The sequence below is a fragment of the Mastacembelus armatus genome, chromosome 18, assembly GCF_900324485.2.
Source record: "Mastacembelus armatus chromosome 18, fMasArm1.2, whole genome shotgun sequence".
In the NCBI taxonomy this organism is placed as follows: Eukaryota; Metazoa; Chordata; class Actinopteri; order Synbranchiformes; family Mastacembelidae; genus Mastacembelus; species Mastacembelus armatus.
The window spans coordinates 17891727-17916044 of NC_046650.1; the positions used below are offsets into that span (position 1 = coordinate 17891727).

At 44.9% G+C, this 24318-nt stretch overlaps 4 protein-coding genes across 9 annotated transcripts; 1 reads left to right on the forward strand and 3 right to left on the reverse strand.

Moving 5' to 3' along the window:
* Window positions 1-273: 273 nt before the first annotated feature.
* On the reverse strand, window positions 274-4818 carry LOC113125509 (ATP-binding cassette sub-family E member 1-like). Its single transcript, XM_026299013.1, has 13 exons — window positions 4735-4818; window positions 4529-4646; window positions 3921-4093; window positions 3833-3855; window positions 3625-3721; window positions 3350-3387; window positions 3186-3245; window positions 3036-3094; window positions 2510-2620; window positions 2008-2150; window positions 1759-1881; window positions 1562-1673; window positions 274-594 (listed from the first exon to the last, which is right to left on the reverse strand). The coding sequence occupies exons 1-13, from the start codon at window positions 4803-4805 to the stop codon at window positions 547-549; spliced, it is 1176 nt and encodes a 391-aa protein (XP_026154798.1). The 5' UTR covers window positions 4806-4818; the 3' UTR covers window positions 274-546.
* Window positions 4819-4884: 66 nt separating this feature from the next.
* On the forward strand, window positions 4885-12241 carry LOC113139065 (zinc finger protein 250-like). Of its 2 annotated transcripts, none has more exons than XM_026322029.2 (11): window positions 4885-5410; window positions 6269-6349; window positions 6468-6636; window positions 7431-7549; window positions 7867-8108; window positions 8408-8523; window positions 8618-8748; window positions 8843-9087; window positions 9354-9463; window positions 9791-9921; window positions 10306-12241. In XM_026322029.2, the coding sequence occupies exons 1-11, from the start codon at window positions 5158-5160 to the stop codon at window positions 11535-11537; spliced, it is 2829 nt and encodes a 942-aa protein (XP_026177814.1). In that variant the 5' UTR covers window positions 4885-5157; the 3' UTR covers window positions 11538-12241. The 2 variants fall into 2 exon arrangements, with proteins under 2 accessions (XP_026177814.1, XP_026177806.1); XM_026322021.2 differs by having other exon boundaries at window positions 4892-5410; window positions 9788-9921.
* LOC113140397 (ceramide-1-phosphate transfer protein-like) lies at window positions 9515-15097 on the reverse strand. The gene is made up of 6 exons (XM_026324152.2): window positions 14713-15097; window positions 13586-13767; window positions 12986-13133; window positions 12708-12904; window positions 12281-12533; window positions 9515-10557 (listed from the first exon to the last, which is right to left on the reverse strand). Exons 1-5 carry the CDS (start codon window positions 14803-14805, stop codon window positions 12305-12307), a joined length of 849 nt encoding a protein of 282 aa, XP_026179937.1. The 5' UTR covers window positions 14806-15097; the 3' UTR covers window positions 9515-10557; window positions 12281-12304.
* Window positions 14011-24114, reverse strand: LOC113139219 (F-box only protein 41-like). 5 transcript variants are annotated; one of them, XM_026322309.1, is made up of 18 exons: window positions 23884-24114; window positions 22416-22531; window positions 21642-22139; window positions 21481-21560; window positions 20706-20778; window positions 20420-20629; window positions 20263-20327; window positions 19941-20078; window positions 19531-19685; window positions 19202-19425; window positions 18715-18830; window positions 18068-18220; window positions 17807-17902; window positions 17538-17656; window positions 17220-17378; window positions 17018-17133; window positions 15158-16900; window positions 14011-14777 (listed from the first exon to the last, which is right to left on the reverse strand). In XM_026322309.1, exons 3-17 carry the CDS (start codon window positions 22053-22055, stop codon window positions 16838-16840), a joined length of 2181 nt encoding a protein of 726 aa, XP_026178094.1. In that variant the 5' UTR covers window positions 22056-22139; window positions 22416-22531; window positions 23884-24114; the 3' UTR covers window positions 14011-14777; window positions 15158-16837. The 5 variants fall into 5 exon arrangements, with proteins under 5 accessions (XP_026178094.1, XP_026178077.1, XP_026178086.1 ...); XM_026322292.1 differs by having other exon boundaries at window positions 22416-22581; XM_026322301.1 differs by having other exon boundaries at window positions 23877-24114.
* Between the last annotated feature and the right edge of the window lie 204 nt (window positions 24115-24318).

Genomic DNA, 24318 nt, shown 5'->3' on the forward strand with positions numbered 1-24318 from the left:
TTTTCGCACCCCGAATAATCAATCACGTGATTAATCAATGATTATTCATGTGATTAATCATGGAAAAGAAAAAAATAATTAATCAAACAATTTTGAGATAAAGAAGATCAGCCAGTAAAATGTACCTTGATAAATCAATTTTTGTGATGTTTCCCCCCAAAAAAAGGGAAAAAAAAGAAAAAAAGAAAAGAAAAAAAAAATCAAGAAACTTTAGCAGGATCAGCTCCATTTGTTTATTATCGGTTGTAAATACTTGATTTTTAAAATATGCTGCTGAACACGCCACAGTTTCCCTCTTTTGAGTCCAGCACAGTAATCTCCTGGACAGAGAATGCTTTGTTTTTAAACATTTCACAACATAGGTGGCCACTGAATGCAGCCTGGTACATAGAGACTGATGTGTACTTTGCAGTATTAATGAATTAAAACATATCTACTGTTTTTCAGAAAACAGCCTGGTGGTACTTGTAGTAAGGCTACTGTCTTCAGGGGTGCATTCCCTCATAGCATTGTAGGAAGTCATGTTTGGTCACATAGGATGGTGTCTTAGTCTTCCAGAAAGAAATAGTTCCCACTTTTCTTTTGTTCTGTGTCCTGTGAAAGAGACAGTGGTAAAATGTCAGGCGGAGCTTAAAATACCTCCTAAACTACAGGTTAAAAAGATGCAAACACTAAGTCAGTGTAGCACTACTAGTATTCTTACTGCACTTACTACTTTAACAGGTGAGGGTAGAGTTTAGTAATGTATCATTCGTCAATTGTTTGGGAGACTAGTTTGCAGGTGTTCCTGTTCATTTTTTATATAATTGAAGCTGTTTCTGTTTACAGATTTAAAGCTTCAGCAGTTTAGTACGACCACTTTCTATAGAAACACAAGAAATGCAACTCTAAACTCTTAACTGCTGAATGTCACTGCAGGTAAGTCTAGTAGTCGTAGCAGTAAGTTTAGCAGCAGGTGATGCATATAGTGTTAATCTGTAATTTTAGTGCAGATAAGAGTACTCAACGTAACATTGAGGTGTTGGTGCAGTATTAGTAGTAATAGTTGTAGTATTGATAGTGTGAAATATATTTTTGCACAGGACAGAATCACATCAAGACTAAACAGTAGGACTGATTTTGTGTCTGATTTTAACACGTTAAAGAAAAAGTTAGTTTTTCACATCTATGTTCAGAAAGTGAAAGTTCTGCATGTGTAATATTCACAACTTACATTTCCTGCAGCATCATGGGTAATGTAGATTTGATGCTAAGTATTGAACTACAGTATTTTCAAGAGTAAAACCAGCAGTGAATTGTCTCTACTCTGTTAATGTCAGTCTCCAACCTAGATTAGCTTGTTCATCTGTGCTATACACCTCCATTTTCCACACTATTGATAAAACAATTACTGGACAGACTACTATTACACATAATACTACACTGAGTACTCATAGTACACCTACCAGCACTTATACTATATGGCACTTATCTAATACTGCACCAGCAACTAGTCCTGCTACCAGCACAATGAGCACTGAATAGAAACAAAGCTGCCTTAAGTGCTGCAGGGGGTAAATACCTTGATGGAGTTGAGTTTGTTGATGCGTGGTCTGAAGTTGTTCGGGTCTCTTCTGAACGTGATTTCCAGCAGTGACAGAAACCGGTTCATCCCCGCTAATAGACCCTGAGGACTGAGCGACAGAAAGCGACTTCAGTCAACATCACAGCCAGATGTTAAGTTAAAGTTGAGAGATTTTTTTTTCATATCTGTCTTACGTATTAGCCAAGGTCCTCTTAGACGGGACGCCGTCGAACACGATCACACTGTCAGCCAAGTAGGTCGCCATGATGAAGTCGTGCTCCACCACGAAGGCCGTCTTCTTCGCATGGAGGATGTACCTGCAAACACAAACATGATTCAGACACTGTACCAATGTTCTTTGTTTTCCACTTTAAAATCCATGGAAGTGTTAAGTGTTTTCAGTCCAACATGAAGAATAACTGTAAAGAAAAGCTGTGTCTGACCTCTTGATGACCCTGGCAGCCATCAACCTCTGCTCAGAGTCCAGGTAGGCCGAAGGCTCATCGATCAGGTAAACATCAGCTGGTTTCCCCAAACACAACGTGAGAGCGACTCTCTGCAGCTCACCACCAGACAGGTTCTGCACCTGGAGGGGGGAGGGGGGCAGGTGAATCAATCTGATGGAGTGGTTCTGTTCTCCGCTGTTCCTTAAGACTGATCCAAGAACCCACAGCAGGTTTTTCCAGACAGATGGTTGAGTGACACCAATAAGACCCTCACAGGTGCTGTCACATCACTAACTTGAACATGACACCTGATCAGAAAGCGGCTAATAAGACATGAACGCTGCTGGATGGGAAACACTTCAAACATCTGCTCTGTCATTTTTGTGAGGGAAAAAAGACTAAGGCTACACAACAACAATAAAACTACTGGTGTAAATAAAGTCCCTACTAAAGAACAGTCATATTTAGGAACAATAACAGAGACAAGTATTTGTCTTACATCCTGGTCTATGATGCTCTCGATCTGCAGCGGCTTCATGACGTCGGTGATGAACTGGGGGTGAGTGTAGGCGTCTCTGACTTTCTCATGCAGCAGAGCTCTGACACTGCCCTGCAACAAAAACAACCACAGCAGCTGTTACTTCTGACGGACTCAGGGACTGGGACGACTGGTGCTGCTCTGTGCACAGGCAGAGCGGCAGTGACAAATCACTGCTGGTTGCTAATGTGTTGAGGAAAACTCAAAGTGGATAGATTCTAATAAAACAGCAGAAGTGTCCTTTACTACTTTAACACCAAAGACTAAAGCTGAACTATGAGCAACATGTTCCCAGCTTTCAGTCAAATATTTAAACTGTGTAAACATGAATGATCCAAACAATGTAAACTCAGAAAAATAAACAAGGTCTCGGGGACCAAGACTAGAAGTGTCGACTGAACTCAGAACTACAGTCTCGTGTCGGCCTCCTGTTTCACACTGAAAAACTCTCAGATCAGTGACTGTTGATGAAATGAAGTGAACAAACCTTAAACTTGGGGCTGATGGTTTGAGGCTTGTAGCTGACGTTCAGGATGGGAACCTCACCTGAGAGAGAAACGGGGTCAGTGTCTGAATGAGTGAGGACATGTCCTCTCTGTCAGGGCTCAGATTAGGGATTAGGATGCAGGACACCCACCTCCTCCGTCAGGTTTCAGTCCTCCTGCCAACATCCTGATGAAGGTCGTCTTCCCTGTGCCTGCAGACACACAGACCAACACACACATTAATGCACACAACAAAACAATTTAATAGCAGCAGGGATGTGGTCTCAGCCCCCAGCTGGTGTATGAAGGTGTTTACCGTTCTCTCTCTCAGGACTCTTCTGTCCAAACATCTGACTGAAATGAAAACAGGTGAGATGGAGAAGATGTGATGGAGGGAGGTAAAGAAGAAAGGGAAGAACAGAAAAGGAGAAAAAAGTAAATGAGGAAACTCAAGCGAAAGTAAAAAGACCCAAGTCATGAGCTGGACCCACCTGGTAGCAGAGACACAGTAATAGCGTGGTGGACAGTGTGTGTGTGTGTGTGTTGATGTTTGAGGGAAATGCTGAAATAACGTCATCAGTGTTTCCTCACATGTCGGCCCTCTGGATGCAGACGACGGCGCAGGCGAATCTCTGCAGCTCTCCTCCAGACAAATCCTCCACGTTTCTCTCCCGCAGGTGACTCAGATCTGCCCGGCAACACAACCCCAACACAACACAATGATCGATGTCATTATAGAGTCAAATTTCTCCCTAGTTGTTTTAACGTGGGGCAAAGTCAACTGATGGGTTTGTGTTACACCCCAAGGCTCGGGAGCAGATTCTAGGGGAAGTGAAGTAAACCTACTTGCATCTGCTTATTCCTGAGTCTTGGCATCTAACATTTACCCCAGAACCACCTCAGCCACGTTAAGGTCCTTTACCTTGACGGTCTTTGGGATCTGGTCGACGTACTGCGGTTTGACGATGGCCCGCAGGTCGTCCTCCAGGATTTTGGTGAAATAATTCTGCAGCTCTGATCCTCTGAAGTAGGTCAGGATCTCCTGCCAGTCTGGAGGATTCTGGGACAGAAACACACACATATAATAGGAACGTATATACACAAAGCTATTTTAACATCCTAATGTTGTGAAAATGTGTCACTGCTGTCTAACAGTAAAGACATTATAAAGATAAGACCCTGCCACACTAATCCTGATTCATCTCCTGCAGAAAAGTGAAATGAGCAACGTTGATGGTCAAAATGTCGTCAGGGCTTCGAGCTAAATTCCATTTTAATACAGACGCTGAGTTTTTGTCAAACAAAGCACATGATAATTAAAAACTCCACTGTCAGCGCTGAGCAGCTACACCCACATCTTATCTCTTCAGCACAGCCCGGCTTTGAGAAGCACTCACACTCAACAAATCAGCTTTTCACCAACATTTCTCCACATTTTCAAACTGCAGCAGCTTTTCTGTCTTGCGGGGAGACAACAGCAGGTCTGGACACTCACGTCGTACTTGCCCAGGTTGGGTTTCAGTTTTCTAGCCAGGATCTTCAGAGCTGTGGACTTGCCAATACCGTTGGTCCCCACCAGCCCCAGCACCTCACCAGGCCTGGGGATAGGCAGCCTGTGCACACACACGCACACACACACAGTGTTATAGATAATCAATAAGCTTATGAAGTACCAGTTTCTAAAGGACTCAGGTTTCATACAAACACTCTTCTTTTCTCAGTGTGGTTGGCAGAAAGTTGGCAGAGTTTCTAACAGTAACGCTGAGACGCATCACTACAGGCAGACTGACGGACTACAGGCACTGTTACTGCAGCTGCCTTCAGCATTTTCACACACCTGATATTTTCCTTCGGGGATCAATGACGTTTAAGGACTGGGCCCAGCTCTGAAATAAAACTGTACATTTGGACTGTGAGATTTATAATCTCTGTGGGGGACTAGAGACTTTTTAAAACAAACATCCATCCAAAACAAAGATTTTAAAAACTCTTATTTTCTTCGGTGGCTTCCGTTGGGAACTATATCCGCCACATAGCCACGGTTTTTGTTTCCGGTCGGACACTTTTGTGGCTGCATCAACATCTGGAACAACATCGTCCGCCCAAAGCAGCAAAGCCCGAACCATGTTCTACTGGATGAAGAGGAACCCCGGCGGCTCCGAGGGGCTCGACAGTCTCGGTAACATGTCCAAGGCGGAGATCCTGAGAGGGATCGTTACCGAGAAACTCACCACGGCCGCCCAGGAGATCTTGGCGGTGGTGGAGAGAACCATGGCCGGGTACGAGGAGGAGGCGTCGGGCTTCAGGAAGGAGATCGCTCGGCAGAGGAGGCAGCTGGAGGTTCTGCTGCAGCCGCAGGTCAAACTGGAGAGAAGAGGTCGGTAAACAATAAAGTCACGTTACTAAACCCACATGCTGTCTTCAGATGGACTCACCGGATCTCGCTTTAAAAACGGCTATTTTTAAATCTTCTCTGGTCCCTGATAAATCTGCAGATTTAAAATCCGTAAATTAAACGCTAACACGGTTTCAAACGACGTGACGAACAATTCGGCCAACACACAATCAGTAAAGGTCGTTAGTTAATCCAGATTTCTAAGCAGGTCCATGGCTCCTTTGCTCTGGAAGCTCGACTCACAAACGTGTTTTGACTTGTCGAGCTTCGTTTAAAATCCAACGGGTTTTACGTGTTTTTCTGCCGAACGGACAGTTTCTAAAGTCCAGGGTGGTTTAAGGCTTTGGACGCGTCTTTTCTGGTCCTCCTCTGAAAACACGTGTCCTTTGTTTCAGGGTGGACCTGTTGGCGCGCACGCACACACGCACACACAAGTGATATCTTACCGTTTTATTGCTATGTGCAGATGTTATCAATCGATTCAAAATGTAGTCCAGTTTTGGAGATCCTGGAGTCCAGGTCTTCAGCCACATGAAAGACTAGTGGTTTCTGTCTCATATTAAATAGTAAATAAACACAGGAAGTAGTCTCCAGGGTCCAGTTTAGGCTCAAAGTGCTAGTTGTGGCTACTGAGACCAGTTTTTTCCTGAAACCTGCAGAGGTTTAGTGGGAGGACCAGGACCGGCTGTGAGATTTGTGGGGTCATAAAGTTTGATTTTTATTTGTGCTGCCCTCAGCAGAGGTATTTGTGTTCAAAAATCTGTAGCAGATGTTCTAAACTGCATAATCTCATCTGCTGATAGAAAACAAACTGATTTTATTCTGACTTTCCTTTCAAAGGCCTGGTCTCAAGTCCAGACAGCCATGGGGGGGTGGTTCTGCCTCAGCAGCAGCAGCAGCAGCAGCAGCAGCAGCAGGCAGGTGAGAGAATCCAGAACCTGGTTTAGGTCCTTGCTCTGTGACCTATGACCTATGACCTGTGACCTGTACTGTAACTTAACCATGAGTACTAGAGGTCTAAATGTGAGTCTCTGCCCAGCTGTGGAGGACACTGGGAGTCTGGGCCTCCTGTGGTTTGACGACGACGATGATGGTGATGATGGTGACCAGGATGGAGATGAAGATGAGTTGTCGTTGGTGCAACCTGAAATTAGCTCCAGAAAGGAACAAGAAGACCTGAAGGATCCTGATTATCAAATACCATCAAGGTGATACATCTTAGTACTTCACATATATTCTAAATATATGTCACAGTCACCGCCGGGCCAAGTGTGCTGCAGCCCAGGCAGTGGCGGCAGTAAAAACTCGGGTAGCTGCTTTGGGAGTCCCACAAGCCAACCAAGCTTGGTAGGACTTCCAGAACCCAGGCGTGGAGGTGAGCCCGACTATCTCTAGTCGGTATCGCTCGACCTCCCACATAAGCCCAGGCCCCCCCCCCCCCCCCAGTGAGGTGACATTCCATGTCCCTAGAGCCAGTTTCAGCATCCAGGGATCGGGTCACTGAGGTCCCTGTCCTCGACCACTGCCCGATCCACTAGGCACCGGCCCCTTATGGATCCTCCTGCGGGTGGTGGGTCCATAGAAGGGCAGCCCCACGTCGCTCTTTCGGGCTTTGCCCGGTTGGGCCCCATAGGGGGAGACCCAGCCACCAGGAGCTCGCCAACGGGCCCCAACCCCAGGCCTGGCTCCAGGGTGAGCCTCCGGCTTCGCCATGCCAGGTGACATCACGGTCCTCGATTTTCGTTTCGTAAGAGGTCAATGAAACGCTTTTAGTCTGGTCCGTCACCTAGGACCAGACTAAGTTTGCCTCAGGAGACCCTGCCAGGGTAGCCCCGGACAACATAGCTCCTAGGATCATACGGGCACTCAAACCCCTCCACCACGATAAGGTGGGGGTTCAAACTTTTTGCCGTGTGTGATAAACACCAACAAAATACTCTGTGATATGTTTAGTGTCACTAGTTAAAACCGGAAAAATCAGATCTGGTATCTTCACCCACAGGTCGTTTTTACCCAGAGTTCAGTCTGACAGGAGAAAGATCGGCAGACCTCCACTGGACCATCTAGACTTCAGGATCCGCATCCTGGAGGACTCTCACATTGACGTCCTCAACAATAGCAGTAAGTTTGAAGCAGAGCTGATCGATCAGTCGATGGAAATGAGCTTTTGTTCGATGTTACTGGTTTTCATCCCTGATGAGTTAATCAAATGAAAGAGGATTATTATTTAGTTTGGACGCAAATGTATTTATTTTTATTTCTCGCTGATTTCTGATATTTCATTAGACACATCAGGGTGAAAAACTCAGACTAATGGATAATGATTCGTCAGGTTGTGCGTTTGTGTCTGTTGGTGAAACCTGTGAAGCCTGTGGTAGTTTTTTGTTTTTCTTCTGAGAGTCGTTTCTTAAACATCTTGATGGATTCTCCTGTTTCAGTCTTAAAGAAGTACCAGCTGCAGGAGCTGCAGTGTCCTCGAGGACTACAGGAGGCAGATTTCCTGAACCAGCTCAGGTCCTTCTTCCCTCAGCTGGGTTCTGATAAACCTTTTGACATCTTCACGACCGACAGAAGCAGGAGGCTCCAGCTTCTGAAAGTGAAGACACTGACGCCAGAGGAGATCAGCAGGAGCATCAGGTCCTCCGGAGCAAGAAACCTCAGCCTCTACATCCGACTGAAGGTAGTTTCAAATCACTAGTGAGGCTCGTTGTTGCCTCCATGTCTTTACCTTTTAAAATTCAGTTCATTAATGGTATAGCACCAAATTACAATGAAATCATCTCTTTTGAAAACAAATTGGAACCTGCAGCAGAAAATTATTTGTTTTTGATGCGACACTTTTCCCTGTTACTGTTTTTAGTGTTTTGTCAGAACAGTAATTATGAGACTGGGCCTTTTTCTTCAGTTTGAGATCAGGAGATTTAAAAACAAAGATTGTCTGTTTTTTTTAAAGAATAAGGTGGAACGCTATTTTTACAGGCTGGAGAGGAGCCCCAGACCAGCAACGAAGACCATCAGCCACAGAGACACGATGATGTCCCCACCGATCCTGCATCCAGCTCTGCCATAAACGATCCAAGTGAAACGTGCACAAGGTACAGAGAAAGAAACCGAGAGAGATGACAGGACGTTTACACATTTAAAGGACTCAGTGGTCCAGTATTTAATGCTCTGCCAATCATTGTTCAGGTTTTCATCTGTCGGAGTTGAGACTGACAAGAGGAGGCGGGGAAGACCCCGTCTTGGTGAAGAACCAACTCACCACTTGTTAAAGATCTGCATCCTGGAAGATTCTGAGTCTGAAGTGGTCTCAAAGAATGGTAAGACAAAACTCCCACTAAATATTTTTGTAGATTTGTTCCACATGGTGTAACAGAGTTGATTAATCTGGAGCTCTGGGTTTCTGTCGTTCAGTGTCACACAGATCCACGGCAAAGGTTCTAAAGTGTCCACGTGGTCTACAGGAGGCAGACTTCCTGGAACTGCTGAGGTCTACCTTCCCTCAGCTCGCTGGAGACAATAAACCTTTTAACATGTTCAAGGCCGACAGAAGCAGGAAGCTCCGGAGGCTCAAAGTAAAGACTGTGACACCAGAGGAGATCAACAGGATCGGGAGATCCTTCGGGGGTGACAAGACCTTCCTCTACATCAGACTGAAGGTATGTACTACTATAGTACTTCATGTAGAAATATATATAATGAAAAGTCAAATCATTTGTACAGGTCAAATTTGTTCATATAAGATCTTTTAAAGTCAAAGGCAAATCAAAATTCTTTTACAACAAAAGGTAAAATAGATGGAAAATAAAAACTGGTCCTCATGAAGTCAAAGGTCTCACAATATAGCATGTCTCAATGAGACACATATTAGAAAATAAATAAATAGACTTGTCATTTTTGTCAAACCATGAACAAATTCTTACAGACTGGAGAGGAGGAGGATGAGGAGGAGGATGAAGAAGACGAAGGACTTGCTGATGATTCTCAATCCAACACTTCCCTAACACAGACGGATCAGACTGGACCCAATTCAAGGTAATTTCAATTTCACACGTCTCTTCGACACCAAAGAAAAGAATCAGAGGGTCGTGTCTTCTAGTTATTTATTATTACAGTAGAAAAAACTTTTCTGAATGTGTGAGAATCACTAGATAATTAAAACAAATGCAGGTTATCAGACCCTCTAATTTCTTTCCCTCAGTGGAAGTGATGTGTTTACACACTCAGTAATTCATTTAAGAGAATTTTGTTAGTTCAGTCTAATGTGACTAATGGTTGGGTCCGGTATGGAAACCTGTACCTGGACATACGGACATGCAGGCAAAATCAGCATCCTTTACTTTTCTTTCTGCTCGGCAGCAGTCCAGTTCTGACGGCCGAGTCCAGGTCACAAGAGCAGGACGTGGAAATGGACTCGGCCGAGGATGAAGATGCTGCTGATAAAGATGGAGGAAAGGTGTGTGATGGAGATGAGGACTGGAAACCAGAAATGGGTGAGTCTGTGGAGTGTGATACAGGATCCTAGGCAGCCTAATCAAAAGATAAAAATGATCGGTGATTAATCAGCAAGTACCTGGTGAAATTTTAGATAAAGTTAATCACATCATTTGTGTGATTTTATCAATTTTAGATGAATCATTGACAAATCATTGTCATTTATGAATGAATTTCATTAATCATGAAAATTTAATAAATCTCAAAATCAGATCAGCGATTAATTATTGACAAAGCATTGATTGATTTAGAAACTATCAATGAACATTTGTCTGCTTTATAGCGATTTAATGATTTATCAATGATTAATTTTTGATTGATCAATAAATAATTGGTTAATCAATGAATGTTTGATTCAGTTTTTTTATTTGTGATTTGATCAGCTGAGGATGAAGATGCTGCTGATAAAGATGTTGGAAAGGTTTGCGACAGAGACGATGACTGGAAACCAGATCTCGAGCAGCAGTCATCGAAGAGGAAACGCAGGCCTAGGTCTTCTGGTGAGGAGAGGAGTAAGACGCCCTGTAAGGTCTGTGGAGTCTGGTACAGGATCCTAGGCAGCCTGATCAAACACGCCTGGAGCCACGTGGACGAGCCTCAATGTGTTTGTGGCATATGTGGCGAGCAGTTCCAGTCTGTGGAGGAATTACAGACACATCTTAGAAATTACCAGAAAACTCACGACTGTTCCTTTTGTGGCAAGGCTTTCTTCACCGTCACCGGCCTCAACAACCACATCACTCTGCACACTGGAAACAGGCCGTTCAAATGCGAGGAGTGCAACAAAACGTTTGCTCACATGTCCAGTTTGAGGATTCACCGGTGGGTTCACGTGGCCGATAAACCCCACAAGTGTGACATTTGCCCTAAAGCGTTCGGTATGAAGGCTCAGCTCAGAGCGCATCAAAAGGTGCACACAGGAAGAGACAAATACCACTGCCACATCTGTGGTAAGTCTGTCTTCGACCTGCGATCTTTAACCCGCCACAGGGCCACCCACTCAGGCGAGAGGCGTTACAGCTGTGAGGTTTGTGGGAAGCGTTTCAAAATCCTCGGCACATTGAGGTCACATGAGAAGATCCACACAGTCAGAGAACGGCCCTACCTCTGCCACATCTGCTGCAAGACCTTCGTGTACAACTGCGGACTCACGGCTCACATGAAAATTCACAGCGGTGAGCGGCCATTCGTCTGCGTCATATGCAGCAAGGGCTTCATATCCAACGGTGAGAGGAAGGCGCACATGCAAATCCACACTGGGGAGGCGCCATACGGCTGCTCTCAGTGCGGCCGCTTCTTTAAACGCAAGAGTCACCTCAAAAACCATGTGAAGTGTCACTTAGGCATCAAAACGTTTGTTTGTGCCATTTGTGGGAAGGCTTGCTCCCGTCAGGAACACCTGACGGTCCACATGAGGACCCACAACGGAGAGAGACCATACAAGTGCACTCTGTGCGACAAAGCCTTCACTCAGAGCCACTGTCTGAAAACACACATGAAGAGCCACCAGGGAAACAAAAACCAGTGCCCGAGTCCATCCACGTCCTGTAGTACACCTCCTATCGACTGCTCTGCTCTTCAGCCCCAAGAACCGACTGTACCTGTACAACTGTGAGAACAATGACAACTTTCATTAACACAAAAACATTTTTTGTTTTGATGCTGAAAATCAAATGACATATGTTATACATATGTTAATAAATCAAACTGATGAATTTAACAGAAAATGAAAGAAGTTGCCAATTGAGAAAAACTGCAGTTTTGTGTTTAATTGAAATTTTTTAAAAATCTTGTTTATAGGTTTAGTCACGTAAAAAGTTAAATATGTAACCTGGGAGATTTGGCTATATTATACAGAAAATAATCATTACAGTCCTTAAAAAATGTTTTTATATTAGGACCTAAAACTTTTTTTGATTTAAGCATGTGATGTACTCTGATCTAAGACCTTTTTACACATTCTGTTACTACAAAATTATCACGAGGTAGAGCTAGATATTTAGAGCTTGTCGTACTTTACGTGCTATTCAGTACTCATGTAAATATCAGTCTTACAAACATTAGTCCTTGATGAACTCTACTGTTGCTTTAAGTATTTTAAACTGTAACAATTCCTCATTTCTTTGATAAATGCTTTGGTAGCTCAATGAATGTCAATCATTTCTGCATCCAGCATGGCCCTGAATGCAACATACGGTGCCTTAAAGTGCACGTTTCAGTTTCACATCTGCAGCAAAAAAGAAGCGCGCTTTAGCTGACCCTGACTTCTTGCTATGATGGTTGTAAACTCAATAAACTAGTTTCTGTTGAAAAGTCCAACATGTTTTAGTGTGTGATGTGGTTTGTGTTAGCACGTACCATCAGGGTGTTGACGCCCGTTGGTCATGGAAGCTCCAGCATATCGTGTTCAGCCAGTATTCTCTGGGTTCTCCTGTGCACCAGCATCAGAGCGTGGATGATGACGCGCAGGATGGGTTCAGCTTCTTGTTGGTTCTGAACACACACCAGCTGCAGAAAGAACTGCCGGTCCGGGAGCGCGAGAAAGACCAACTCTGCAGCCTGACGGAGCAACCAGGGGTGGTGGGGGGCCAGCGCCACCTTATAGGCGTTCCTGAGACAGAAAAAAATCACGTCTTCAAAAATACATCATAGTAAAGTGTGTCATAAATATGTCAACAGTATATAGCTTAATTTGAACAATCTGCCATATATTATAGATACAGGAGCTAATCAATGTATAATAAACATGTGACAGTCTCTTATCTGACACCAATGGTGTTATAACCTGCTGAGCTCTCCAGGTGTTTTGTATCGTCCGACTGCATCTGGTCCTTCAGCCAAACCCTCCAGCATCAGCTTCAGCCACAGCAGAGACCGATGAAGCCTCAGCAGCGTCCTGCAGCCTGAATCTGTACGGTGGGAGAAGTTGACCACGCCAAGCTTTAGCTCCGCCTCTACCATGGATCGAACTGAGCGATAGGCCTTGAGACATAGGCAAAGAGAAAATGAGGACTAAATAACCCTTTAAAATCCCTTTATAATGTTTGCAACAAACCGTCTCACCCCGTGTTTCAGTCCAAGTAGGTCAGCTGGACCAAGTCTCCCATGAGCCTCTGCGCTGTGTTTGAGTGACAGCTGTCGTATCAGTACGACCTTTTCTTTCACCTTCTGAGAAAATAAACTGACCATCGTCCCAAGAGACTCCATGAAACTGAGAAACAGAATCAGACTAACTCATTTCTCATCGTCCAGTCATCAAATTTTGTCAAAAGACGTGATTTGTTTATTGTCTCTGTTGGCACATTTTAGTTTTTCTATATATTGTTTTAAAATCTCAGTTTATCTGAGTGTTCGCAAATTGTTTCCTGACTTTTACTTTTGTTGATTTGTGTTTAATTTCCATTGTCCTGTCTGAAACTTGTCAGCTAAGCTAAGCTAAGCTAAGTTAAGCTAAGCTAGCAGGCTGCTGGCCTCAGAGACACATGGGAAGATGATCCCAAAATATCAGTCCTGACACATTAAACACTGACAAATGCTAAGGAAAACTGGGGTCCATAATTTCTATAACAGCTATTGTTGTTTTCTACTGATAATATAAGAGAAGCTGCAGATCAATAACCAGTGAGTCACATGTTTATGTGCTAAAATCACATCAGTCTGTACCTGAGGAGCTGATCCCAGCTCTGCAGGTACGGCTCCAGCAGGACGTCATCCTCGTCCGACAGGCTGGACTTCAAATACAGCAACAGTCTCCAGGCCTGAAACGACTGACCAGGACAGTCCTGGATGAGGGACGGGCCTCCATCAGCCTCCACCCAGTCCTCAGGGCCCAAAGGAGGTGCAGGCTGAAAGAGACAAACATATAGAACAGAGGGGAGGAGAGGAGTGAAAAGAAGAGAGAAGAGGAGAGAGGGGCAGAGAGAAAGAAAGGAGAGAGAAGAGAGGAGGGGAGAGAGAAGAAGAGAAGGAGAGAGAAGAGAGGAGGAGGGAGGAGAGAGAAAAAAAGAGCCAAGAGGAGAGAGAAGAGAGGAGGGGAGCGAGAAGAATAGAGAGGAGAGGAGAGGAGAGGAGAGGAGAGGAGAGGAGAGGAGAGGAGAGGAGAGAGGAGAGAGGAGGGGGGAGGAGAGAGAAAAAAAGAGCCAAGAGCAGAGAGAAGAGAAAGAAGAGAATAGAGAGAGGAGGAGAGACAGGAGAAAGAGCAGAGCTCAGTCCAGGATGTAGAGGCCTCAGTCAGTCTTACTCAGGGCTGGTTCAGGATCAGCTCAGGTGAAACATTTGGCTTGTAAACAGGCAGACGATCACAGACTGTCACCTCCATCCAGGAGCTGCCCCTGAAGAATCAACACCTGCTTCCTGTGGCTGCTATTATGGTGATTCAGGTACCGTTTCCTCAGAAATACAGGTTTTACACAGACGTTATTACGGTAACTGGGTCACATTGAGTCTACAGACTGACACACAGCAGCCCTGGGAACAGCAGCTGGCCAGCAGGAGGAAGTGCAACAACAGTCAATAGGAACTGGTCAATGTAAAACCAGTCCCGCGAGACTTTGGGCCAGAACGGGAACGGACAAAACGAGAACTGAAACTTTTTACATTAAAACTGAAAAAAATCAGACTTGAAACTGAAAAATGACTTTTCTCATTTTTGTTCAGTTATAGTCTCATATCTCATCCCATAGTCAGTTTGGGGAGAGGCCCAGAAAAAAGTTTTGCTCATCTTGTGTTTATTTATGTGTTAGTTAGGGTCCTGTCAACAAAACTAGTGAAGGTGTGTGTGTTGGTCCTACCGTTTGTTGGTAAAGTCCTAAACATGGCTGCCAGGCGGTGCCACAGCCTCGGACTCCCCCCTGAGCTGTAGACACAGAAGCTAAACTGTTCATCCAAACACAATGAGCAGTTGTTCAACTTTACCGAGTCATATTCAGTAATAATCCACTAATGTCTTTCTCAGCTATTAGTTATTAATACAAACTGTGTTTAGGTTGCCAGGTTTTAGGAATTCACAAACCCTTTTAAGTCATCAGGAAGATGACGTCAAAACCAAACCTTTTAGCATATTTCTACTATTGCACATGAACAAATAACTGAACAGTAATCAGAAAATAAAAGCTTGTCTTAAAAATACAGATTTCATTGTGACATTTACACCTGAACAGTAACTCAAACTGCAAACTAAAGATAAACGTAGCAGAGTAGAAGTGACACAAAATGGAAATACCCAAGTACAAGTACCTTCACAGTACAGTACTTCAGCTACTTTCCACCTCTGGTAAGGAAGAGGAAGTGGAGCCAACGTGGCCGAGCAGCTTCACTGATACTCACGCAGCCAGAAGGAGCTGACGAAGAGGAGCAGAGCCGACATGGCCGACAGCAGCAGGAAGCGAAGCAGCACTGTGCGTCTGAGGAAAACCATGGCGACCTCAACACCAACACCACAAAGACACGGACTCTCCCATTGTTTACCCGCCTCACTGACCATCACATGCTGTCGGAGTCAAAGGTCGCTTGTTCGCACACACCCACAGGTATAGGACGTACAAACACATACCTCACGACAACCTTTGCACTTCTCAGCAGGTTTCACCACACAAGAGGAACCTCGTCACATACGTGACATCTGTGAGCCTCACAAACTTTGGATCAGGCAGCCAAAAGGCAAATAGCTGTCAGACACACATGCACGTGTAGTCCACCTACTCAGGAAGAGACAAGATTACTACAAAAACATGGTGTCTGTAGTGTTCTCTGTACCAACAGTTCTTAGGAACCATCACTAAAAAAGACTTTAATAATTACTGAATAATCCTCACAGGACCTGCTTAGTCTTCTTGATGATCCACTTCCCAACTTAAAACCCTAATTTCTCACCTGAGCTGGTGTTTTCTGTCCCTGTCTGTTGTTATGTGAGTCAGCTGGAGGCTCATTGAAGACAAAGGCTCCAAAATCTGATGAGAAAACGGTTTATTGACAGTCACATGTAACAAAAGGAGGCTCTAAAAACAGACACATGATGGATTCATCTTTCCATCTCTGATCCACTGATTTATTGATTGATGTCTTTGGTGCATGAATTGATGTGTCCTGTGCAAAAATGTCTGTGCATACAGGTGACTGCTTGTGCTTCTTTCTAAGGTAACACTAAGGGTTTGTTAAAATTTAAGGTAAGACTGAAGGTTTTCTATGACTTATGGCTTTTTAAAGGTACAATAAGGATTTTATTACAATTACAAATATCACTAATGCTTAAAGGCTCAGCTTGTTAAAGCTGCACCTAAAAGGTTTGTTAGAGGGCGAAGAGGTTAGAGAAAGTTAGAGGGCTCTAGATTAAGGATTAAACTGTTTTCAGACTGAAACCTGAGAAAGTTTTGTGGTGGATTGTGCCGTGCTGATCAGACTGAGGAAGGTCTGTGTTTTGGTGATCCTGAAAAGTCTGAAATGATCAGTCAATTTATTGGTTTGTTGATTGAAAAATTCATCTGTATCTATTTTTAAAAAATGGTTTAATAACTTTTTAAAGCAAAACAAATCAGCAGTTCCAGCTTCTTAAACATGATTATTTGCCGATTCAGTTAATATGTTGATTCAGATTCACATTTTCATTGATTATCAAACATGTTATAGGACCAACATGCTGTTTGGGCCAAGCTGCTTCTAAATAACTTGATTTATCAGTTGTATTATTCTATACAGCTCCTGCTGATTGTGTGGAAATGAAGATTAACATTAGCTGCATTGCTGATCACATGGTAAACCTTCACACACGTTTTTTTAGAGGTCACACTAGAAGGTACGTGGCTGGTGGAGATATCACAGGTGTGGGCTGCAGGACAGACTCAGATTAAATTTCTAATGCGGTGCAGGGTAGAAGTGTGTCAGGTGTAGGACAAACGTGTGGGTTTGAGTGTATTGATGTCAGCAGACTCCTTCAGCTTTAACCTGCAGGACGTCACACAGTCCGGGCCGCTTCTGAAGAATCTGAAGGAAAAAAACGAACACCGTTGAGCTCGTAAACTGCGACCGTGCACAGACTGAACTGAAATGCTCCTTCCAGCTTGGCTCCATCAGAAGCGTCTCCATAAACTACACACTCACCTTTAGTGTGCTGAGGATTTCTCCGAACAGGTGTTGAGCTTCCTGAGTGTCCGGCTCTTCAAAATAATCTGACACAGAGACCTCGACCACTATAGAGCTGATGTCATCACACATACCTGCACACACAGACACTTTATTATTCACCTGCACGTCAGAACGATCAGAAACTAGTGTGTACAGAGGAAGACTTGGCCTGTCTCACTGTAGAAGTGCAGGATGGCCTGACCACTGACAGGGGTGTGCGTCAGGATCAGGGTCTGAAGACTCTTCAGTCCAGCTGCACACAGCTCTGTCGCCACCTGCAGGCTGAGGTCGGTAACACACTCCAACTTCAACACCTGCAGGTGAGCACAGCTACGAACTGCACGTGCGCACATGCACACACACACACACACACACACACACACACACATGCACACAGGTAATCACTTTCAATGTGCTACTCCTGTGCAGGTACTTTTGTCTGCATGTTTCTTTTCAGTAACCCAAAAATACTGTATGTATTTTAGCTGTCACTCACCAACATCAACCAATCCCTGAGTACCACAGCCAGCCCCGCCCACACCGAGGGAATGAAGATGGGGCCAGCATCGTCCAATCGTCTGCAGGCAGCGGTTTCCAAATCGAGTTGGCTGTTGGCTAAAACAGAAGCAAGTCTTTTTTTTTTTTTTTTTAAACTTAATTCAGAATACCAGAAATCCAAATACAAACTATGAAGAGCTTAAAAACTGAGAGGAGATGATGCCATTTAACTCTAACGTGGACGAGTTTATCTGTGTGTGTACTGACCAGGGCTGATCTGGCGCCACCTGCAGGCTGATGATGTTCCTGCACCCTGCACCCAGGGCCCAGAGAACCTCATGACCTAGAGGATCTGAAGAACTCCTGCAAGTACAGACAAGTGAACGATCAGGAGAAGAGTCAGGTGAACGACAGGTGAATGATCAGGTGAACTGTTTGAGACGTAGTACATAAACAGACATGTATGCAGACAGTAAAGGAGACAGTCACATAAATAGACCGGTACAGTCAGACAGGTAAACAGCTCACCTGTATGTGAGCGTCTGCAGGTTCCTGCAGTAGCAGCTGGCCAGCCACAGCGTCCTGTCGCTGAGGATGTGAGGACACTGAGACACAGACAGGTGGAACAGACTGCCCCCTGCTGACCGCAGCAGAGCCTCCACCCCAGGCTCCACACTGCCTCTGACACAACACACACACAACACACACACACACACACACACACACACACACACACACACACACACACACACACACACACTCAGGTGGACTACAGTACCCACAATGCACCTCAGTAATACTCAAATTCTTTTTTTTAATACAGATTCTTTATCTTCCTCTTCTAACCAATCAAACGACGGCTGGGCTCAGGGATGCTGTTACCATGGCAACATTTTTTACTTAAAGAAAGACAAGGAAAGCTTTACATTTTTTGGAGCGTGAAGCGTTAATCCCTGACAGTTGCAGGCATTTGTGTGTGAATGTAGTAGTGTCTCTATGAGGACCAGTTTTAGTTGTGAGGACATTTCTGCATTGGACCAGTTCTCACCCCCCCAGACAACTGTTCTGAAGCCTTTGTTTTAAGGTTCGGGTCAGATTCAGGCTTAGGTTAGGAGCTATGGAATACATTATTTTAGTGCTGGTCCTCACACTAAAGCTGTGTGTGTGTGTAGTACCGTGTACTCCTGCGATAATCCTCTGGCGTCTCGTCGGCTCGTCTGCTTCGAGGCTTCAGGTTGCTGAGAACCACTGACTGAGTTTGAGTGCACCACTGAGACAGAGTGGTCAGGAACTACATGCCAGGAACAAGACAGATTCTAAGTTTGGGTATTTTCTGTTATTTGCTTTATACAAACAAGCCTCATGTGCACAGCCTTCACCTGTTCCTTCATCCTGCTGCTACTAAGACTCACCACAGACCAAATGTGGATTCATCCGCCACTGAAAATAGTCCTCAACTAATGCACGGATGTTTCCTCCTGTTTGTTTGATTAAAAACTACAGTGAGCAGCTGCTTTAGGAAATGACTGAGACTTTACAAAGTATGAAACTATATTTGTGAGGTTCTTCTAAAACTTTTTGTAATGGTGATGACGTTAGAAACAGCTTTGATGAAGATGGTTACAGAAACACGAATCATGATGAAGATGACAGCTCCTCTACCTCGGTCGACACTCTGGCATTCTCCAGCCGAAGGCGTGTCCAGACCGCCGGATGCCTGGCAACGAACTGCCAATCAGAGCAGACCTCAGCCGCATGCAACAACGAGCGCACATCCAAATATGGAAACACGCAGAAAAGCCCCGCCCTCTGCCTTAAGGTCTCCGCCCCCAGCTGCCTGTCCCCATGACGATGGGAGGGAGTGGAAAGGGGGGAGAAGGAGGCATCTGCGGGGAGGAGGGAGGTTATAGTTATAGTTATAGGTTATATGGCTTTTATTGTGTAAACAGCCACAGGAAGTGTTGCATTAACAAGGACAAGCTAAAGTTTACCTGAACCAGGTGTGTGTGTCCTGGCGAAGATGAACCTTCCCATCTCAGAGCTGCTCCAAACTTGCTCCTCTTCCTCCTCCTCCTCTTCTTCCTCAGTGCTGTGGTGTCGGCGGTTTCCTTTGCTCCATGTTCTGCCCCATCCTTCCTCCCCAACGCTGCCAGAAAGGTAAATGTCATAGCACACAGGTAGGACAATAACAACACAGAGAAAAACCTATTCTTAAAAGTATTCATATTTTTGTAGACTGGGACAGTGATTAGTATTTTTGCCTCACAACAAGAAGGTTTTGGGTTCAAATCTTGGAGGACCCAGGTCCTTTCTGCATGTTGTTCCTGTGTCAGTGAGAGTTTTCTCCTCCCACAGCCCAAACACATGCAGAAACATATTTCATGTTTTTTTTTTAACAAACCAGACTCTCTCTCCTCCTCTTCTCTCCATTCGAAACCAGGCTGGAGAATAGTGCTGGGGGTGGAGGTGGATCAACCCTCCATCATAGTCCCACCCCCCTGAACCCAGAGACAAGGTGCGCATACGTCCAGTCAGAGCACTGGAAGAGGGACGGACAGGAAACATTAGAAAGACATACACAAAGGAACAAGGACTCTCTGAAGTTGAAAACCATGAAACCTGTGTCCTCATAAATTCTGTAAATGAATTTTATGTAGTTATGGCACCATCATGCAGACGACCCTGCACTGTAGATCTGAGGTGTGTTTAATGTGTTCAGGTACCTGTAGTGATGGTGGCTGTACAGCTGCTCTCCCAGTTTGCAGGAGCCTGAAACACTGTAACTCCTCTGGGAGGAGAAGAAGAAGAGTAGGCGTCACATTTACCAAAACTCCATATTAAACACTATTGTAAATAATATGCTTTTATTTTGGCTCTCACCCGGTTGCCGATGGTTTCCTGCATCTTGCTTGCAATGATGTCGTCGGTGCTGCCGTCCAGACTGCGCCCTCCTCGGACAGGTACGGGTGTGTATGGGTCAATGTACACGTCTGAGTGTGCGTATTTGTCATCGTGTTGCGTGTGCGAGCTGAGCAGCAGTAACTGCCTCTCTGCGCGATCAGCTCGTTCCAACAGTGTCTCGATAAACACCTGCAGCCAAAACAGACTCTGTTGGTCAGAGAAACCAGACTTGGTCCCTTAAAAGACAATGACAACAACAGATCACCTGCAGTCTGGATTTGGCCTCAGCCTCTTTCGCTGCAGTTTCCCTCAGAAAACGCTCAATGTCGACCACCTCTCTGCAAAACACACCCACAGTTTAAAATGTGTCAATATAAAAGATGAATCTGAGGTGATTTCAAGCAAAAGAAGTTTTGTTTGAGTCATTTCCTGCTCTCACTTTACCAGCAACATTAACTGCCAGGCTCTTGATTCTCAAAGGATTTGGATTTTCAGATAAATAAACGTCATCACTTTGGAAGCTGCTGTAAACGGGATAGTGACTGACAAACCAGACTGACCTACTGAATAATAACAACTGAATGGTAGTTGCAGTGCTAATAGAATTACTGTTGTTATTGTGCTCGTGGCCTAATGGAGCTTTGAACTAAACATCACACGGTGTCTGACCTTATAAATGCTTATAAACCCCCCAAGGGTTGTGCTGCTTCACTGTCGTCTTATATCAATCAGCACAGGAAACCTCAGCTGAGACCAGTGAGGCAGACTAAACATGACGTGTCCTCATCCATGTTGCACCATGTTGCTTTTCTCTGCTCAGTACATTATGAGCTGTGATCCAGATGTGCTGTATAATATGAGCTATGGTATTTTATGCAATGGGAGGCCCGTCTCTTTCCAAAAACAGCCTGTGTAGGGAGAACGCTGAACCAGGTTCTGGATTCACACCCATTAGGCTGAGTAGTTGCAAAAATATGAATAAAGAAAAGAAATGCTGCAGTTTGAAAGAGACAAATGAAAAGAAGCCTGGAGATACTGACTGTTGTCGCTCACTCAGCTCCTTCTCTTTTCCCTGCAGGTCTCCCTTTAATCGCTCCATCATCTCCATGGCAGCCGAGACCTGATGGATAAAAATAAAACACTGTAATTTAAATGTTCTGTCTAATAAGCAGGGACAGACCACTATCACTGCTCCGCTCACCTGTCTGGTCAGGTATGTCGCCCTCTCCTCCACTTCCTGTTTCTCACTTCTCAACTGTTCCCTGTCCCGCCTCTCCTGCTCTAGCTCCACCTCTCGCCTTTGCAGCTCCACCTTCAGCTGGCCCATGCGGCGGTTCACCCTCTCCTCCACCTCTGCAAATGTCCGGCTGATTTTACGTTCCAGCCCAATCCCCGTTGAAAGTCCAAACTCCAGGACCTCAGTGAGTTTCTTTCCAAGAAAAGGCTCCAGAGAACCCGTGATAGCCAGAGCAGTGGAGGGGTCCTCTGGATGTCCCACAGAAAAGGGAAGTGAACGATCTGAAGAGCCAAACATTTCCCTGAGCAGCTGGACAGAAGCAGAAGATGAGGCAAGATCCAGGCATGCCAGTGGCAGGGGGAGGCTATGGGGTTCCATGCCCAGAGAACAGCTCTGTGTTTGGGATACAGCTGGACCGGGGAGTGGGAGAAGAGCACCCGGTCTGGAGCTTCTCACCCGAGCCTGAAACGTGAGCTAATGTTAATGTTGTTTATCTGTGTGGTCAGATTATGGTCCAGTCACATCAGCGTTAAAAACAAACACAACAAACATTTATATCAGTGGAAATGGTAAATAAACAATTTGTCACATCAGGTGTTAGCCTGATCACAGCTGTTAGTGCCTCCCTGGTTTTCAAACTAAGACTATAAATGTAGAAAATGATCAGCAGATCCATCACTAATGAAAATAATCATTAGCTGCGGCCTATAGGAATTATTATTGGGTTTTATGAATTACCTGCGACAGCACCAGCAGGGTCTCGTAGGTGTGTCGGCTGATCAGGTGAGCCCGGAGCTCAGCTACAGAAGAGAAACGACAGCGGTCCCCACAGCGAGGACAAAAGTAGGGCAGCTCTGAGGAAGAAGAAGAGGAGGAAGACATGATTCACCTGGGAGCGGCAGACCTGCAAGATAAAACAGGAACACAGCGGGAAACAATGGAAATGTCGCAGAAGAGACAGGTAGTAGAATAAGACATGAAGAGTTGGAATGTAGTCGCTCTGCTGACGTGCACAGCCTTAAAGAACCTGAGGGAAAACTGGGTCAGTGTGTATGAGCTGCATAATTGATTTTCCTGGAGATAAAGATTTAATGAGAACAAAATCTGCAGATTAAAAACAGTTAAGATGTTTGAGTCATCCTCACGTTTAAAGGCCAGTCTGACCGATACATGTTTGAATCTCACACACGTCCAGTCCAACAAGCCAGGAGCTCTTGTTGACGTTACTGGGACGTGTGTGTGTGTGTGTGTGTGTGTGAGGCTAATGGCTAAGTGAAGCATGCATCTTCCACCCCACTGCCTTTGCCCTCTGGTCACCCCATGCAGAGGAATTTTAAATATGGATGGATGAGCAGGAAGAAAGACACGTCTGGGGTGTGGATCCTCTGTCTTTGCATTTTTACCTCGTCTAAGGCTGAGTTTATCTCGTTCCTGTCTGACACCAGCTTCACAAACTCTTTATTGTGGACTATTATTGCTCTAATACGTGTATAGCACAGTCAAAGCCTTTTTACACACCAGGGCCAACACAGGATTCAGGGTCTTTTCAGAGACAACATGTGGACTAGAGCAGCATGGGATCGAACCCAAACCCTTTCAACACAACAACATATAGAGATGAAAAATCAAACCACAGATGGATTTAGGATGCTTCTATAGATAATAAATACGTCTTAACTGGTTTATGTATCAAACACCTTTTACAGTTTCCAAGGCCCAGGTTGTCTTGTTTCGTCTGACCTAAGGTCCAAATCCCAAAGATGATCAGCTCATTATTAAAAAAACAAACAGGAAATGCCTTTATAAGCTGAAACCACAATAACGACTTATGGATTATTAAATAAACCATTTGGTAAGAAGGAGTTTCTGTAAGCTACTAAAAACATAAAACCAACTAAAAACAGGAACCTGGTCTGTGTCTAAAAGGGGGTGGGATCTTCACAGTCCAAATCAGACGAATAATATAATTAATAGACAACAAACAGAACCTCACTCTGTTTTGGTTATGTGGCCTATTGAGTCCTGTTTTGAGTCCACATCAGTATTTTTCGGGTGGCTGCCTGAGGGAAAACACCTGGGGACGGTGACAAACTGTGTTTTGACAGTTTAAGAGGAAACTAATCAGCAGATCGATGAAGACAGGAAAGAACAGGTGGTTCATTAACCCGCCTGTCAGGGTATAAACAGGAAATAACTAACCTGTTACCTGTACGAGCCCAGACGTGCCCGCGCGTTACTCGGGCAGCTTCGCGTTAAAATCCGTTGCCATGGTTTGTTTCCCAGTTTCCCGCGCTCGTGCAGCGGCGGATCAATCAGTCCGACATCGGTCTCGTGCAGGTGCAGCAGCGGCGGGAAACGTTGCAGGCTGAAAGTGCGTGCGATCCAACCGCCGCCCCGCGCGCCCCCGCCCTTCGCGGGTGTCACGGCGTGCGACCACGGCGAGCTGGTGCTGACGTCAGAGCCGCGTGACGCGTCATCCCCAATGTGAAGTGACGGCGGAGCCGCTGAGGGTATTAGCATTAGTTAATATCATTAGTTAATATTATAGCATTAGTTAATATCATTAGTTAATATTATAGCATTAGTTAATATCATTAGTTCTTATTATAACATCAGCTAATATCATTAGTTAATATTATAG

Coding starts and splice junctions, on each gene's coding strand:
- LOC113125509 (XM_026299013.1), bottom strand. CDS start 4,805: ATGCGTCTCAGCGTTACTGTTAGAAACTCTGCCAACTTTCTGCCAACC. Junction 4,647..4,734: donor CTGAGAAAAGAAGAGTGTTT/GTATGAAACCTG, acceptor GTGTGTGCACAG/GCTGCCTATCCCCAGGCCTG. Junction 595..1,561: donor ACAAACTCAACTCCATCAAG/GTATTTACCCCC, acceptor TCTCTTTCACAG/GACACAGAACAAAAGAAAAG.
- LOC113139065 (XM_026322021.2), top strand. CDS start 5,158: ATGTTCTACTGGATGAAGAGGAACCCCGGCGGCTCCGAGGGGCTCGAC. Junction 6,350..6,467: donor GCAGCAGCAGCAGCAGGCAG/GTGAGAGAATCC, acceptor GTCTCTGCCCAG/CTGTGGAGGACACTGGGAGT. Junction 7,550..7,866: donor TGACGTCCTCAACAATAGCA/GTAAGTTTGAAG, acceptor CTCCTGTTTCAG/TCTTAAAGAAGTACCAGCTG.
- LOC113140397 (XM_026324152.2), bottom strand. CDS start 14,805: ATGAACAGTTTAGCTTCTGTGTCTACAGCTCAGGGGGGAGTCCGAGGC. Junction 13,134..13,585: donor AGCTGGGATCAGCTCCTCAG/GTACAGACTGAT, acceptor TCTGTTTCTCAG/TTTCATGGAGTCTCTTGGGA. Junction 12,534..12,707: donor ACACCTGGAGAGCTCAGCAG/GTTATAACACCA, acceptor TTTCTGTCTCAG/GAACGCCTATAAGGTGGCGC.
- LOC113139219 (XM_026322292.1), bottom strand. CDS start 22,559: ATGTCTTCCTCCTCTTCTTCTTCCTCAGAGCTGCCCTACTTTTGTCCT. Junction 20,328..20,419: donor AGGAAACCATCGGCAACCGG/GTGAGAGCCAAA, acceptor TTCTCCTCCCAG/AGGAGTTACAGTGTTTCAGG. Junction 17,657..17,806: donor GTGGCGCCAGATCAGCCCTG/GTCAGTACACAC, acceptor CTTCTGTTTTAG/CCAACAGCCAACTCGATTTG.